Source organism: Xiphophorus couchianus, chromosome 7, assembly GCF_001444195.1.
Source record: "Xiphophorus couchianus chromosome 7, X_couchianus-1.0, whole genome shotgun sequence".
Classification (NCBI taxonomy): domain Eukaryota; kingdom Metazoa; phylum Chordata; class Actinopteri; order Cyprinodontiformes; family Poeciliidae; genus Xiphophorus; species Xiphophorus couchianus.
Window position 1 is genome coordinate 24,111,448 of NC_040234.1, and position 14,595 is coordinate 24,126,042.

General features: G+C 37.5%; 1 protein-coding gene across 6 annotated transcripts in view; it reads right to left on the reverse strand.

Moving 5' to 3' along the window:
* Positions 1 to 14,595, reverse strand: part of abcc1 (ATP binding cassette subfamily C member 1 (ABCC1 blood group)) — a 124,179-nt gene that overhangs the window by 14,767 nt on the left and 94,817 nt on the right. For all 6 annotated transcript variants that reach the window (XM_028023569.1, XM_028023565.1, XM_028023567.1 and 3 more), the window contains one exon: positions 11,606 to 11,772. In XM_028023569.1, the coding sequence (XP_027879370.1) occupies positions 11,606 to 11,772 (167 nt within the window). The remainder of the gene's footprint in view (positions 1 to 11,605; positions 11,773 to 14,595) is intronic.

Sequence of the window (14,595 nt, forward strand, 5' to 3'; positions counted from 1 at the left end):
CCCCCCCCCGAACAACAGCATCGGACTCGATACTTACGACGCGTCGTCGCACATGTGCACATCACAAGTTTTGAGAAGACTTTCAAAATAAAAATGTAATCAAAAGTATTACAAGTTTTGAGAAAAAAACACATGAGATCCTACTTTCAGTCTGAACATTTGTGCTCTTGGAATATGGCAGAAAAATTCCCCCATGTATGTAGGGAATTTGTTCCCCAAGACAGTGGAGTGCCTGACAGCAAATAACAAAAAGTCACGTTATTGCTTGGATTTGAACAGGTATGTTGTAATGAAATGGTAATAGGGTAATACGGTATTTCTATGTTCTTTTTTTTTTAACTTTATTTATTATAATAAACAACAATACAATTGTACTGTGAACAAAACTCAGGAAGATAATAACAATAATTTACCAGGGGGAGCATAAAAAAAGCAAGAAGATAAGAAAACGACAATCAATATAAATATGTATAAAGGAAATAGCACAAATTGTGATATGTGTGCCAGATGTCACAGTGCATTAATATAAAAGATAATCCAAAATTCCAAGTTGATTACAAGCCCGTATTGTTGATTCTGCTTTTTGATTAGTGGAGGATTGAATTGTTGATAAATAATGTTTAAGTTCGATCAAAAAAACTAAAAAATTTGTTTTTTTCTTCAAAAATTTACATTTATGTAGGTGAAATTTAGCCTTAATAATTGGTAAATTGATAAGGAGACTCTTTACATTCATTCCTCCATTTTGTTGAAATCCAAATAAGACATTTTCCCAATATAACTGAAAAACTGCAGAAATTTTGGAATCAACAAAGTTACAAAAATGTTGCCAAAATATTTTAGAATGAGGACACAACCAGAACAAATGAGTGACCGATTCTGGGCAAACAACACAGAAGGAACAGTTCACATCAATGTTAGAATTGAATTTCTTTAAATAGACTTTAACGGGGTAGATTCGGTGAATGAGTTTAAAGGAAACTTCCTTTATCTTGTTAGAGAGAAGAGAGTGATTAGGGAGCAGCCAGATAAATTTCCAAGACATAGTAATACGAAAGCGATTCCAATAATGAACAACCACAGGAGTAGAGGTCACGTCCTTCAGAAACAGGGATCTGATCGACTTATTATTGTTACAAGGAAAAGGATTCAAACAAATTTTGCCAGCAGGAGAATGTATGGGAGATAAAATGGGAGAGTGATAAACGATTCTTGGCTTCTGCCGGAATAACATACAGATCTTTGTAGAAACGGCACCAAAAACTGTGGCATATTCTCCAGGAGAAACAGGAAAATTGAACTTACAGAGAAATTCTTCATAAGTCAACAACAGACCATCACTGTTGAACAATTGGTCAACCAGAACAATGTTATTATTAAACCAAGAATCAAAAAATATAGTTTTCCTCTTGTATAGAATGTCCTTATTATTCCAAATAAAGTATCAGTGAGGAGAGAAGTTATGCTTGTAGATGAGTAACCATGATAAAAGGGCCTGCCGATGAAAGTTAGAAAGTTTAATTGGTAGTTTCGTTATATCAAAATTACAAATTAGAAAGAAATTTAGACCACCGAATTTAGAAAAAATATGAAAGGGTATAATATTCCAGAAAGATGCTGGAGAATTTAAAAAATTACGGATCCAATTTATTTTAAAAGTATTATTTAAGATAGAGAAAGATAAGCAGTTAAGTCCTCCGTTTTCATATGAATTCATTAGAGTAGATTTTTTAATATAGTGAGTCTTATTTTTCCATATGAAGTTGAATAGCAGTTTGTCAATTTCCTTCTCATTTTTATTGTCAATGTCTAATGACTGTGCAGCATAAATTAGTCTGGAGAGGCCTTCAGCCTTTGTAAGCAGAATACAGCCACGCAAAGAAAGATCTCTAACTAACCATTGATTAAGTCTTTTTTTTAGTCTTTTGAATTAGCGGGTCGAAGTTTAGGGAGCTTCTTTTTATTTGATCCTTCGTGATGTTTATACCTAAATAAATAACCTCATTCTTAACTGGTATAGCTTCAATTGAGGCTATAGAACAGTCCTTAATGGCCATTATCTCACATTTTTTAAGGTTAAGAGAAAGACCTAAATCTTTGGAGAAAGTACCAATTTCCTTAATAGCTAAAGAGATTTGGCTTTGATCTTTTAAAAATAAAGTAGTGTCATCTGCCAGTTGTGCTAAAGTAACCACTTTATCAGCAACAGTGATCCCTTTTAAAGGACCAGTCTTAATATGATCAGCCAGAAGTTGTGCCACTAAAAGGAACTAATATGGGGAGACGGGACAGCCTTGTCTGATTCCTCTGCAGAGGCTGAATCTAGGAAAGGAGCCGTTTCTTAATTTGATGGAGCTGTTGCTGTTTTGATATAAGGTTTTAACGACAGAAGTAAAGAATTTCCCAAACCCAAATTTTTTAGACTCTGAAAAATAAACTCATGTTCGACGTATCAAAAGCTTTATAAAAGTCTAGAAATAAAATAAAACCATTATCACAAACAAGATCAGGATAATCTAAAATATCCAAAACAAACCTTATATTATTTGTAATATGCCTATTTTTCATAAAACCGGATTGAGTTTCATCAATAATTGAATGAAGGACGGATTTTAATCTTTTAGCTATAACTAAAGCAAAAATTTTGTAATCATTGTTAAGAAGACAAATGGGACACTAATTATCTAGAAGTAAAGGGTCTTGTTTTGGTTTTGGTATCAGAGAGGTTAAACCCTGAGTGAGGGTTGTAGGGAGCGAACCGTTTTCTATACTTTCATTAAAAACTTGCAAAAGAAAGAGAGCTAGGTCGAACAAAAAGTGTTTGCAAAACTCAGCACTCAGACCATCAATTCCAGGGGATTAGTTCATTTTGAGAAGTGAGATGGCGTCCACAATCACTTGTAAAGAGATTGACTCTTCACAGCATTCTCGTTCACTATTAGAAATTTGATTAACTGATAAATTGGTCAACAGGGCATCAGCTGAGGCTTGACAGAAGTTGGAGAGATAAAGAGTTTCATAAAAGGAACTGCAATATCTAGCTATATCATCAAGGTTATCTGTAACAGCATTGTTAGTCTTTAGACTGGTAATAGAATTATTGGTCGAATTATGTTTTTCTAGATTAAAAAAATAATGAGTGTTTTGTTCTCCCTCTTCTAATCATTTTCTTCCTGATCTAATAAACGCACCTTTACTCTTATTAATGTAAAAATGATCCAATTTAAGTTGTAATTCAGTTAACTCTTGTAGTTCCAAGTCATTTAAATTAGAAGGATTCGACTGAGTGAGTTCAAATATTCTCGTTACAATTTTGGTTTCTTCATTTCTATTTGTCTTAGCCTTGTTACTACCAAATTTTCTTAGAAATTTTCCAGATTCAAATTTAAAAAGTTCCCAATTAATACCATGAAGATTATCTGTTTGAGCTTTATGCCAGAAGAATTTTAATAATTTTGTTATCTTTAAATTTACCTCTTTATAGTTTAATAAAGAATTATTCAATTTCCAGTATGAAGGAGAATAACTAGAATATTTACCATCTGAGAGTGTTATAATTATTTCAACAACTTTATGGTCCGTAAGGGGGGTAGGTAAAGTATTAACAGTCACAGATTCTTTGAATCTGAGATCAGCCAGAAATCTATCCTAGATTGTTGAGATAATGACTTATTACTCCAGGTAAATAAATAATCATGTGGATGTTCAGTTCTCCAAATGTCAATTAGATTAAATATTTCCACAAAAGCTTTAATAATCGGGCTTGAGGCATTTGATCGACCAGGAGGCCATTTATCAAGGTTACCATCCAGGACAGTGTTGAAATCACCTCCCATAAGAATTATAGCATTTGGCCATTTTTTAAACCATTCTATAAGGATCTTTTCAGCTGTGATAAACAGCTTATCGTTATCTCCTTTATTATTGTAACCATAAATATTGGCACAAATGAAATGATGATTTTCATAGAAAAAGAGTTGAAAAATAAAGTGTCCCAGCGAATCACATTCAGTAGAAATAATATTCCCATTAAATCTATGTTTTAAAGTCATAACTCCTGCAGAGCACTCAGACCCATGAGAAAGCCAAACAGAATTACCCCAGTGGGATTTCCAAAAAGTAACATCATCAACTATATAGTGACATTCCTGAAAAAAACAGAAATCAGATTTAAAATTTTTGGCAAACAAGAATTATGCTTTTCTTTTTAACATATTGCACAACCCCCTGGCATTAAGAGAAATAAGCGAAAGAGATAACATATAAACAACAGAAAAAGTAACTTAATGAATGAAGGTATTTAAACACGACATGAACACCGTGAGTCAGTACCTTATTAAAGTTCCAGATCTCAGTTTGCAACCTAGGGTAAAGTTTCAAAATAGTGGACCCATCAATGAGAATAGACTTGCAATTATTCTAGCATTGGAGTAAACACTGCGGGTATCTCCACCCTGTTGATAAAACCACGACCCCCTACGAAGTAGGCAGATTTTCCCTCTTCACGAGCCTTCTGGATACATGGCCAAAGCTTCTGCCGGGATTCACGGTCTTCTTTACAAAGGTCTTTGGTAAAACGGAGACCATTTCTCTTCAGGAAGTCATTTCCCTTAGCTGCTTTCCATATGGAATCACGATATCTCCTCGCCCCTAAAGTGAATGATGATAGAACGAGGGCGGGAGTTGGCAGCGACCTTTTTACCAACTCGATGAGCGACATCAATGAAGATCTGAAGCCTTTCTTTATCCTTCAGAAGAATCTCCTGGCACACCCGCAACACCTCCTCCCGCACATCCTCCTTCTCGGTCTCAGCGACTCCATGAAGTCTGAGGTTCCAATGACGACCATAGCGCTCCATCTCAGTAACACGGATTAAGCAGGACGTTGTATCTTTTTCATTGCGCTCCACTCGTTTTTCCACTGAGTTAATTTTCATTTTAATATCTTTGATTTCTTCTAGCATACTTCCCAGCTTTGTTTCTAAAGCATCACTTCTCGTGTTGATCAGGTTAGCAAGCATAGCAAAAGCATCATCAGGATTTGAGTTGCTATTTGTTCGTAGCATATTTGGAAAAGGCTTCTTGGCAACAGGAGGCTTACTTGGAGTCACGGGGAGCGGCGGGAAATCCTCCTCGCCAATCTCCGGTTGGAGAGCCGGACCGACATAGTCGTGGTCTTTTTCATCAACACCAGTGCAGGTTTTTTCCAACTTGCTGTGGTCACTAGTTGTTCTTTGGGCTGTTTTAGGCATCTTCCCGAGAGTAAAGTAAGCTTACAAAGTAGAAAAGTACTCAACTGAGCGCTCGTATACTCAGGAAAATTGCAAAATAAGAGTGCTAGTACTGAGAGCACGGCACAGGGTGACTTACGCTGCCGCCATCTTTTTCGCCTCCATTTCTATGGTCTTTGATAATCATCCGTTATATAAGGTGACATCATCAACTTCTGTCTGTAAAATATGTTTTGAATGTCTATTGTGTAACTGACCAATAAAGGGGATATCATCAACTACTGTTTAACATGTTTTGAATGTCTATTGTCTTGATGATCACGCTCTGTATTCGTGGGTAGCTGATCACGCTCTGAAAATCACGCTCTGACCGCATGGACAGAGAGCCTCGCGCTCTGATTGGATGACTCGCCTGGGGGGAGAGAATCTCCCCTCCTCCTCTCACACGATGCCGATTGTTAAAAAATATATAGTGGTGGACAAGCCCTCGTTTTTGCCAGAGTCTGCTGTGGGTTAGTACGAACGCCCAGCTGCGTGGATGTCGCTTCGACCAGACTGACGGCTCTCCTACCGTGATTTGCTGTCACGGTAGGAGCTTTGAGAATCGAGCACCACGTAATTCAATTGAAGAGTGTGTATGTTGCTTTGCTATATTTTGTGGCGGAATAAAGAGACACAATTTATTCTAGCAGAAACAGTGTTTGTATTGAGCACCACGGATTCAATTGAAGAGTGTATGTTGTTTTGCTGTATTCTTTGGCGGAATAAACCGACACATTTATTCTAGCAGGGACAGTGTTTAGTCTCATTATTTGCCGCCGATCACCTCCGATCCTGTTTAAAATTTCATAAAACATATGTTTTGTATCTAGTGAAAACAACGATGTTGACAAATCAACTGGACGATATGCTGGCAATTTAGTGATATTTTTACAGTTGTGATCTTGACTGATCTTGAAATAAAATGTCAGAGACTGAGACTAAATGCGGCCGAGTACAAGACAAGCTAAGACCATCAAAAAGACTGGCCTCGAGCACTACAACACTAAGTGTACTCACCTCCATTTAATGCTTACACCTCTTGTTTTAACTGAGGATCTGGTCCGATATGATTTGTTATTTGTTCGACTCTCCCTATTAGTCTGAAGCACTTCTGTTTTGTGGAGCAAGTTTGCAATTGTTTTTACCATTTGCAACGTTGCAATGCTATGCTAAGCATAACTCCTAAGCTTCCACTGCAGTGCTGTCACTCAAATAATGTTATCCAATGTATTTAACATTAAGACAACCCACTATAGTTTTCTGTTTGTAAACAAGATGGTAGCAGTTTTGGACGCATAGCACCGACAGATAGACATAGCTATCTTTCCGTGCTACGGTAGGAAAATCTGACGAGGTAGCACTGATAGTCAGAACAGTGGCATTGTGTGTAGTGTAAAGCAGACACAGAGAGCTGTCAACGGACCCCCGGGAAATGTGATCATTCTCCTTTTAGTTTGAAGGTTATTTTGAATATTCTGATGGGTTTTGTCCAGTTGGATTTGGGTGTACTGTATACATTCAAAGCAGAGCAAGAGTTATAATGAATAATAGTATCAAAATTAAAGCTGAAAGCAGCATCGGCAGCCCTCACAGTTCACACGGTTTTGCAGAGACTACAGGATCTCTGGCACTGCCACCCTGTTGCCGTTGTGAACTCTCTCAGACCTTTTATGCACATGTCCACCAGGTGATGCACTTGGCAAATCTTCCAAATGGTCTATAGTCAATTCAACGTGAGTCCAGAAGAAAGTTTTTAAAGTTAGGTCAAAAATCAACCTTTCACCTTCAACCTTTCAATTGATTTATAGAATATAAATCAATTGAATTATATTCAATTCCTGTTTAGTGAATTGTGAGTACTTTGAGTACTTCCTTTAGGCTTTTGAACATATCATCTATGGTTATCCCAACCGAGCTGTTGATCATAAATACAAATTAAGTCCGCAATCTGGTCCTGCAGAGTTTTCCACGGACCCAGACCATACGAATGGCCTATAACATCATTTGTCAATTCAGTGTCCATAATAACTTCACAATAAAACGCAGCAAAAGCAATGCAAATTCACACAAACAGCGCTTCTTCAAACACAGCGTGATCAGCACACACACACACAGACACGCAGACACACACACACACACACACACACACACACACACAGAGCTCTGCAGATTCAAACAGCGCACTTCCGCGGCAGCAAGCACACAAATCGCCACACATAGAGAAACAAAGAGAACACAGACACGGTTTCAGAAGAGACAGAGGGGAGAAGAAAAAATAAAAGAAAACAAGGCGCCGGCTTCAAAAATGCATCAATTTTCAACTTGCAAAGTTAGTCCTCTGAGCGATACAATTCGAAACCCAATATAAGTCCAATAGAGCGATTCAGCTCGATTCCAATATAAGTCCTGTTTCAAGAGTGATTCAACTCCTTTTTCAATGTTTCACCAGAGAAAAATTAATTTAACATACTTTTCAATCCTTAAAGTCTATCCCAGACCGGTGATTTAACCGATGTAGGCCAATATAAGTCCGCTGGAGCTGAGTCAAATCTCCGGGCCGATTCAAACCCACACTAACTCTAATACACTCAAAAATTCATTATTTCAGAGGCACAGTAACGAATCCTCAGGGCCAAAGAAAACAATTAACAAACCCAGCATTTACGACACAGGCAACGTAAACTCCTACTGCCTGGATCAGCCACGATCCCCTGTAGTGTGTATTTCCGGCCAATTACTAAACAACAGACTCTTTTAGAAACAATCTGTATACCTCCGCAGTTTCGAAACTCCGAGTAGCTGCAGCTGGCCACGATAATCCACGCCGGCCCGACCACACGGTGCTACAGACGACCAAAAAGTAATTAAATAGTATCTTACCGAGCCGAAACAGGCCGATCCGCCCGCCAAGATTTCAGAACCGGACGAAGCCCCCAATTATTAAGGAAGAATAATTTAACATTAACTTTGGACAAAACGTTTGGCTCTTTCTTCCTTAAAAGTCCCGGGATCCCTAGCGGGCGGTGCTGCAGCTAGAGAAAGTGAAACAACGACACTGCGCGTTGACGTCACAGATCACAGAGTTTAATCCCATACAAAGCAACGCATGAATCAATTAACAAAGCTGCAGAGGTACAGAGATATATATTCATTACCTGTAACAGGAAAAATAGAAAAAGAAACACAAAGAAAAAGGCAAAGACGCGTCTTTGGAGAGAGCTTATGCCAAAAAGCAAAACAGTGGTAGCTTTCTGAATTTCTAGCGCTGACATGAAATTTTATACTGAGTGGGTGTTTCTTCTATATAATATATTCAATCAAGGCGTTCCGTTCTTCGACCAATTAGAAACCCCTTCGACATTCAGAGAAACTTGAGAAGTCTCCTAATTTACAGCGAAGCTCCAAGGGCGTCTGGTTTCTATTGAGACACAAGGGCGGACCACTTAATCTTGGGCCGTGACAGGTACGGATGTCCCCGGCGCCGAAAGTCCTGAGATAAGATTTCGCAGACACCCTCGGAATCTGACGTCTGTCTGTTATTACGCAATAGCCAGCCCCGCCCTCTTCATCACAACTCCTTTGGCCTGACTACTGACCAGTTCTCCGTCTAACAGGTCCGGAAAATCTCTGAGACCTGGGTATTACCCTAAAAGTGCTCTATGAGAGATAATCTGTTTAAACTGGTGGCGAAAGCGACTCGTCTAGCTCTAACTACCTCCAATCCAGAAGTTATGACCCTTTACAGTTAAGAAACAATCAGCTGAGTAGCCCTCGCAGCTGCATAATTCCAATAACCACTTCTGTTAACGGTAGCTCACTTTCTAAATTATAACTCGCTCTTGGAACCGGCTAAATTAAGTTTAGTGACTTAGATGTAAGTCCCAGGGTCATTATTTACACTCACCAAAGGAAATTATGAAGCCACCTATTTACTAGAATCATGTACATTAGTTTTACCCCAATTAAAAGAACGGAAAAATGATTAAACGACTCAATTAATTCCAATGTCCACCAACCTCATTAGAATTTTATAATATAAATGTATTAAGCAAGCTTAAGCAGGGATATGTGACATACAAATCAATGATTAATTGCATATAATTCAAGAGCAGTATAATAAAATCAACATGTATAACCATACTATCCTGTCTCTATTCCCTAACCTATGTCACTGTTTCTGAGATGGAATTTTATGGAGCAGAGGCAACTCACACCCAGTTGATGGTGAATCTTGGCAACAGAAACATCCAGAATCCTTGGTCAGAGTCTTTGTCCTTGTGTGGAAAAATCCTCCTTAGAATAGAACAAAGCAGAGTGGATTCAAATCCTTCGAAAACCCAGCTCTTTATCCTTCAGGGACCTTTGTCTTTCCTCCAAGTCTGTTGCAGAGTTTGAGAAAGTTGGGTGAGGCAGGGCCGACGATCGAATCAGAAACCCGGGCTTCGGCGGTCGGATCTTGTCCCTTCTTGGCGGCGTGAAGTCTCAACTTTTCTCGTGGTTCCGAGGTGCGGTCCGTTGCTGTTTCTTAATCTGCTTCTTCGTGTTGACTCTCTTCCAGCGCCGCGGACTAAGAACACTTACTTCTCCTTTTCCGTCTGCTTTTATACATTTCTCCGCCATGTATGTGTATGGGGAGTTTTAGTTTACGTGGTTTCCTGAACATCTGCTGATTTTCACGGAAAACCCCGACGGCCCCTCCTGTCTGCTGAATAGTGTGGAAAGTCCCGTCCTTCCCCCAGCGTGTTGATCTTAGCTAACCACACCGCACCACCCATCCTGTGCGTCCTGGCCATCTGTTCAGAACTGCTTGCGACAGCAGGAACTCACAAATTCCCCTTCTCTTTCTACTCACTATCTTCTCTGTTATTAATCATTAAACATAGTCAACCTATATTAAAAACCATTTGCATCGATTTTCAAATCATCACAACTTTGATATTCATTAAGAATTAATCACCTCTTTCACTTATTATAAATCATCAAACATAATCATTTCAATGTTGTTACTGTTTCAGATCATTATTCAGAAATACATTTCAGAATGTTATTCAGTGATTACTTATACCCATATCATACATATACAATCAATTATTATTATAATCAAAGCACAAGATTGCTGTATTTTTCTCAGGCCCTCATGCACCTTTTTTCTGCGTGTACCTGGAAAGATCTCACAACCCCATGCCAGTTTTCTTGACACGTCTCTTCCATTATCTCTCCTAACGTTCTCAAAGAGACTTGCATCTGGTAATTTTCAAGGAAATGTTATCTTTGCAAACCCCAGTTTTTGCTTTTCCACAGTCAGCCCCCCCCAAAAGATTGAGTTCTGCCAAAATAATACATAAAATCCACAGGACAAAATAAAGTATAATTCCTGAGCCATTTTCTAATAGTAAACAAAACATTTTCATTCAAACAATTTCCATTTGCTTCTAATATCGTCACAAATAATACAGTTTTCAAATACATTCATCATTTAGTAGTTTTAAAATGAGATAATACAATCTTCAGTAAAAACATGGTATTAATACTTAGAAATGAAATGTTAGGGGTTTCAATCTTCTATTTTGCATTAATTTTACACCATCGCAGATGCTGGCCTCCGGCAGGTCTCCCCCCAACTGCCTTCAGGAATGCTAATTTTATGGCTCTGTGTTCTGGCCGGACAGCAAGAGGCCCCATTTAGTGATCTGCATTTTGACCCCTGTCTGTCCGGTTCAAAACAAGAGCGTCAAACATACCCTTTTTACACATGCGTAAGATTAACTGTATTAAGTACTAAAATAATAATTTTTTCAACATTATCAAGGGTTAATGGATGCAGGCCAGTGTACAACAGGGCCAGGCCCTGCAGTGCAAAAAGAGTTTATCAGTTCTGAGGTGGGTTAAACTCTGCAAAAGTACTGCAGGGGTAAATTGTTAGTTATGTCTTAATCTTTCAAAATAGGAAGTTATTTGGAGGAGGCTTACCACTTCAGTCAATTAAACTTCTCAGTGAAGGGAGTTAGATGGGAGGGGTTTAGCAACTCACACAACACACCAGAGGTACAATGGAATGAATTAAATCTGAGCATATTAATGTGTTAGGGCGACCTAGTTAAACAGGTAAATAAAAAAAGCATTCTGCACTTTGAGAAATGTGTTGTCGTGCATTTTATAATTTTGCACTATTTTATGCATAGATATATTTTATATACTTATAAAATATAGTGAAGTATTACAGCACATCACATTGTAATGCCATATAGTCAAGACTTTTCAGATGGGAACTACTCCACCCAGGAGGTCAAAACATCAAATGATTAGAAAAAAATACAAGAAGGGTTCCATACCTAAGGTTTTCTCCTCCTTCACTACACTCATGGCTGAGTTTGTTGGGTAGGCTAGAGACAAAGTTCTTGAGATGGGAAAACTCCAAAGCCCTCCATATTTCCTCATCAGAGTAGGAGTCAAAGGGGTCCAGGTTCATTCTCAAAGATCCGGAAAACAGCACTGGGTCCTGAAAGGTGAGCAGATAGTGATATCAGGATACTAAAGGTGTATTTTTACAGAGTTAGCCTAGCCCTAACCTTTACCTAATCTCTCCTAGGATGATCTTCATTTGAGTTTGTATGCGGTTTTAAGAAATTTGTCCAATCTAGGTCTGGCCAATATTACCAAAAACCATATCATAATATAACGTATTAATATGCAAAAAAGAGTTGTGGTCTATATTAATAATTGTTAGTTTTTTATTTTAAAAATCTGAAATACTGACAAAAGAGTGATGTGACCTTTCCAGTTTTGTTCATGGTTTTCTCTTGAGCTGTTGTACTCGTTTCTTCACTTCACACCATTGTTTTTTATTTTAATTAAGCAGTTATGAGGCACTGAGGTAAAATCTGAAACTGCTCAAGTTACTCTACAGCAGTGTTTCTCAATTATTTTCTGTCAGGCCCGCCGTAGGAATCATAACATTCTTTCACAACCCCCCCAGTGTCCTTTCCTCTCCCAAACTGAAATATTATTGCAAATCTGATAACATTTAATAATTTATCTGTACAAACCAATGGCATTATATGACCTAATTACCAAAACAGCTGTTTCATTGTTCTCAGTCTCAAAACAATTTCCCTGTTCAGTTTATTGAGCCAATCAGTAACATTTAATGAAGACTACTCGATTTGAAAGAGAAAAAGTGCAAATGATTCAGTGGATGTGTGTTTTTAAAAACATTTTAAAAAACTGTAAACATTGATTACTTGTCAGCTTTTTCAAATGTCTTGTTTTCACAAAGTATTGAGTTTTAAAAATTTATTGTGCAAACTTTTCAGCAATATTGTTTATATTTCAGCTTGTCAGCAGAAATGTATAACACTTTGCATTAACACTTAAAAGGTAGGCTTTGTCTATTTCCTGGCCTTTCTCTGCAAGCTACACTTACTTGCTTATGATGGAGTAGGGCCAGACTGAGAGATTTTTTGGTTTGTAATTTAAATACAAGTAAAGTTGTACAAGAATAAAGTCGTAATTTTATAGTAACTCTTCACTCCACTTTGCTAAAATTAGGAATATTGAGAGTATCTATTTATTAATGTTTTCTAATATGCTTGAAAAACTTTGTCAATACCTTCTATAATCTGTTTTCTAATATTTCTATCTGTGGGTTTATTATTGAAAACATTTATTGCATTATTTTATTTTTTTTTATTTTTCTTGCAAGTAGTTTTGTTGCCTTTGGCCCTGTGTTATAAAATGATTGTCTTAGGAATTTATATATTTTTTCTTCCTCTTCTTTATTTATATCCAAAATTGTATTCCTTATCTTTTGAATTTGTACATTGATTTGATCAAGTTGAGTTCTGATTTGCATGTTCTCCGATCTCCAGTTCTTTTAATTTCTCATCTAATTCGTTTAGTTCTTTTTCCTTCTTTTTCTTAATAGCAGTGCTTAGTGATATAAATTTGCCTTTAATAAGTGACTTCAACATGTCCCAGAAAATATCAGGATAGACTTCCCGTTGTCATTTAATTCTAGAAAGTATTTTATTTCTGTTTTAATTTCTTTTATGACATTTTTATTATTTAGCAAGCTTGTATTTAGCCTGCCTATTGGTTTTTTTTGTCTCATATCCGGTTAAGTATTAAATATATTGGCGAGTAATCTGACAAGTTTTTAGTATGAATTTTACAGCGGTTGACTCTCTGTCAATCATTCCTAAGAACCAAAAAGAGATCTATTCTTGAAAATACTGTGTGAGTGGGAGAAAAATAGGTGAATTTGTTTCCTGTTGGGTTCATCTCCTGCCAAGCATCCAGTAAATCAATATCATAAAGGCCCCTTTTTAGCAGTTTACTTTGTGGTGTGGTTGTCCTTTTGTTATTAGATGTGTCATTTTTATTCAAGACTGTATTAAATCCACCTGCACATATTAATATACCTTGTGACTCTGATTAAATAACTTCTAGGACTTTTTTCAAAAATGTGGGGCATATAGATAGAGAGAAGGGTAATTAATTTCCTTTCGATCCTACCCCGAACCAATATATACCTGCCTTCACTATCTCATATATGCTTAATAAGTTCAAAATGTAGGAGTTATGTATTAGTACTCCAACTCCTCTTTTATGACCTGTCTTGAATGAACTATGAGAAACATCCCTAAATCAAAATATTTGCAATTTCTTATGCTCTACTGAAGACAAATGAGTTTCTTGAAGGAGCAGAATCTGAATTTTCTCCCTTTTTATCTTGGATATTAATCCTCTTGACAGGGCTATTGAGTTCATTAATATTCCATGAAGTTGCACTAATATCACCATTAGTCATATCAGCAAACCAGTTTGCACATGTCGACAGTTTGAACACAAAAACAACAGAGATTTAGAAAACATAAAACAAGCAGAATGACTTTAGGGCTCCACTATGCTATGTCATCCTACAACCTCTTTTCTTACATTATAAGAGGAACAGACCTACTCTAATTAGGGGCTCCTTCTCTGCCACAGACAAGTTCCCTCAACTTTGAGACAGTCAATGCTCCATTAATCCTGATCAGAATAATGTTTTAATATGTGAGGGGTGGTAGGAGGGGACTCGGGTGTTAGAACTAAAGAAAGATTACAAGCGTGGGATTCAGATTTTACATAAGTAGTTAGGATCTGCATCAAGAAAGCTATTTATACTTGTTCTCATTGGAATTCTTGAAGCTTTTCTCGCACAAGTTTGGGGCATAACACGTGCCCCAAATGCTAGTGTGAGCTGGCCCCTTTGTTCCTGTGCGCATCCTGGTTGACAGCTGGTCAACCAGGAGTCTGCAGGCTTTGATCGCGGTGTATCTAC